General features: G+C 49.7%; 1 protein-coding gene across 2 annotated transcripts; it reads right to left on the bottom strand.

Annotated features, from left to right (window-relative positions):
* Positions 1 to 477: 477 nt before the first annotated feature.
* On the bottom strand, positions 478 to 2,163 carry LOC148031677 (aspartyl protease family protein 2-like). Of its 2 annotated transcripts, XM_087685787.1 has the most exons (2): positions 2,139 to 2,163; positions 478 to 2,003 (listed from the first exon to the last, which is right to left on the bottom strand). In XM_087685787.1, exon 2 carries the CDS (start codon positions 1,840 to 1,842, stop codon positions 640 to 642), a length of 1,203 nt encoding a protein of 400 aa, XP_087541913.1. In that variant the 5' UTR covers positions 1,843 to 2,003; positions 2,139 to 2,163; the 3' UTR covers positions 478 to 639. The 2 variants fall into 2 exon arrangements, with proteins under 2 accessions (XP_087541913.1, XP_087541912.1); XM_087685786.1 differs by having other exon boundaries at positions 478 to 2,156.
* Between the last annotated feature and the right edge of the window lie 216 nt (positions 2,164 to 2,379).

Below are 2,379 nucleotides of genomic sequence, written 5' to 3'. Positions count from 1 at the left end.
TTTTTATTGTTTGTTGCTTATAAATATATGATATCTAATTGTCATGTCCTCCCTTTTTGGATAGCTTATAAAAAGTAGCATGGATAACTTTTTGTTATCATGCTTTTAACACATATATTACAATAGCAATAACTTTTTGTATTTAGAGTCCAACATTATTCATAGTTAGTATGTGATAAATGTGATCATAAATTTTGATCTTTGTTATTCATGTTGTATGCAATGTCAAGATAAGCATTTGATCATTGTTTTTTCTTTTTACGGGCTTGAACTTTTGAGTGCACATGTAATACTTTTATTTTAGTTAAGTCTAATCTACTTTTCTCTAATTTAATTTTCTACTACTTAGATTGGTTAAGTTGGCATAATGTAAACATAATCTTTTATTTAAGTGTTGAACTAGATCAAACTTATATATTTTTAATACATAAAGTGAAGTATATTTTTAAAAAATACCCTTCGTCTAAGAAACACGCTTTAAAGAAATACTTATCTTATTATGGTCTTGCTACATATTTGCCTATCTTCTTAGAATGGCAAGCTCATTTTTGCCCTTCAAAAAGAAAAGGCATAGTGCCCTTCAAATCTGAGGGCTGATCCTCGCATCTAACAAAGAGATGACCGCATTTGCAAACTTGATCAAAACTTGGCACAGTTGGCTTTGGCAATGCCAAGGCGAGAGTTGCTGAGGTCGTACTCGATCCAGTAGTTCTGGTGTTGGTAGTTGCCGATGATGTTGATCGAATCTTGCCCGGGTGATTCAGGGACGAAGGCGAGGCAGACAATCACGACATCGCCAACGGTGTGGTCAGGGACCAGGACGCTATGGTAGTCCAACTCCATGTCGACGCCGCTGAGAAGGTGGAACGTGATGGACGGCACACGAGGCAGGTCAACGGCGTGGGCAGAGATGTTGTAGCAGAGGTCGTCTTCGGACGTTATGAAGGGGCGCAGGTGGGTGGTTTGCGAGACCATGGCCTTCACGAGGACGTCGTAAATGGGGCGCAGGAGTTGCGTGAAGGAAGTGCCAGAGTCAAAGATGGCGCCGCCATTGCCGGACTTGGTGCCGGCAAGGTAACCGGAGGGGATCTTAAAAAGGGACTTGCCGACGCTGATGCCGGAGATGCCGACGTAGTAATAGAGGTTCCCCATCGGGGAGTATGGCGGCACGAAGGGGGTGTAGCGCAGCTGGGGTGCCGGACGGGGGTAGTGGTAGTCGCCAAAGAGGATGGGACCGGTGGCGTCGACTGCGGTGACGCGGTCAGGGATGCAGTAGGCCACCCTCCTGCGGCGGGTGCCGTGCAGCAGCTGCGACGCGAACGAGAAGGAACCCGCGTTGAGACCCGCGACGCCGGAGTTGGGCAATGGCGCGATGTCCTGGTTCACAACCGCGCACCCGAATACAAGCCGCCGGCGCTGGACGGGTGTCGCGCGGTCCTCGCCGCCGATCCAGAAGTCGTCGACAGAGATGGTGCCCAGGGTTTGACTCCCGTCGCCGTAAGCGGCCGCAAACGGACAGACGGTCGAATGGTTGCCGGCGCACGGGGACTTGAAGGCCGTGCACAGCGGCGAGTCGCACAGCACATGCAGATACGTGGCCGACCTGCTGAACTCGAACGACGGCCCCTTCCCGGTGCACAGGCTGCAGGGCTTGCATTGCATCCACGTCACCTCGCTCCCCGTGTCCATTATGAATATCAGCTTCTGTTGTGGATTTCCCACCCGCATTGTAGTGTAAAAGTCCCCCGGGCTCAACCCCAGGTAGGAGAACGTCGCCGCGGCCATTGATCCCCGCCTCTTCATCATCTTGATCCTCCTTAACGCTCTCTCTCTCTCTCGCATTGCCCGTCCCGTCACGAACCACTCCTTCAATGGGATCCCATCTGGCAAGCTGTGCCTGCTCGCTTCCACGGAGGGCGTCTTCAGCACAGAGCGAGGTGCATCTCTGTGAACCAATCGTAAGCTCACCGACGACCCAGCTGTCGTCGTCAGCGAGCTGCTACCTGCAAAACAAGAATGAGAACCAATAATCAGAACATGTGCTGCTACAATAAGTGAAACAACCAACAGCAGCCGTGGCAGAGCTAAGATGAAGCTGCCCATCGAGAACGGCAAGGGCGAATAGTCTCGATACTGACACTAAATGGCCGAGACTCGAATTTCGAAACTTGATGTGAAAAGGAAAGTCCACTCGGCTATTTATCGAGGACATCGGCGACGAACGATCCTTGTCATTCACTTGCTTTGCCCCTTCATACATATTCGCACGTTTAGACCCTCATCATATTGATGTTCGCTAATGGCATCCTCATTACTCAGACTAGATCCTTACGAAAACCGATGGTTGGTTGGAGAGTCTCGTACAAACTCAAACGTCAG

The sequence above is a fragment of the Lygodium microphyllum genome, chromosome 9, assembly GCF_053477565.2.
Source record: "Lygodium microphyllum isolate KBCC chromosome 9, Lygodium_microphyllum_v1.1.10, whole genome shotgun sequence".
Classification (NCBI taxonomy): Eukaryota; Viridiplantae; Streptophyta; class Polypodiopsida; order Schizaeales; family Lygodiaceae; genus Lygodium; species Lygodium microphyllum.
Note: the sequence above shows the minus strand (reverse complement) of the source record. Positions and strands in the feature narration are given on the sequence as shown.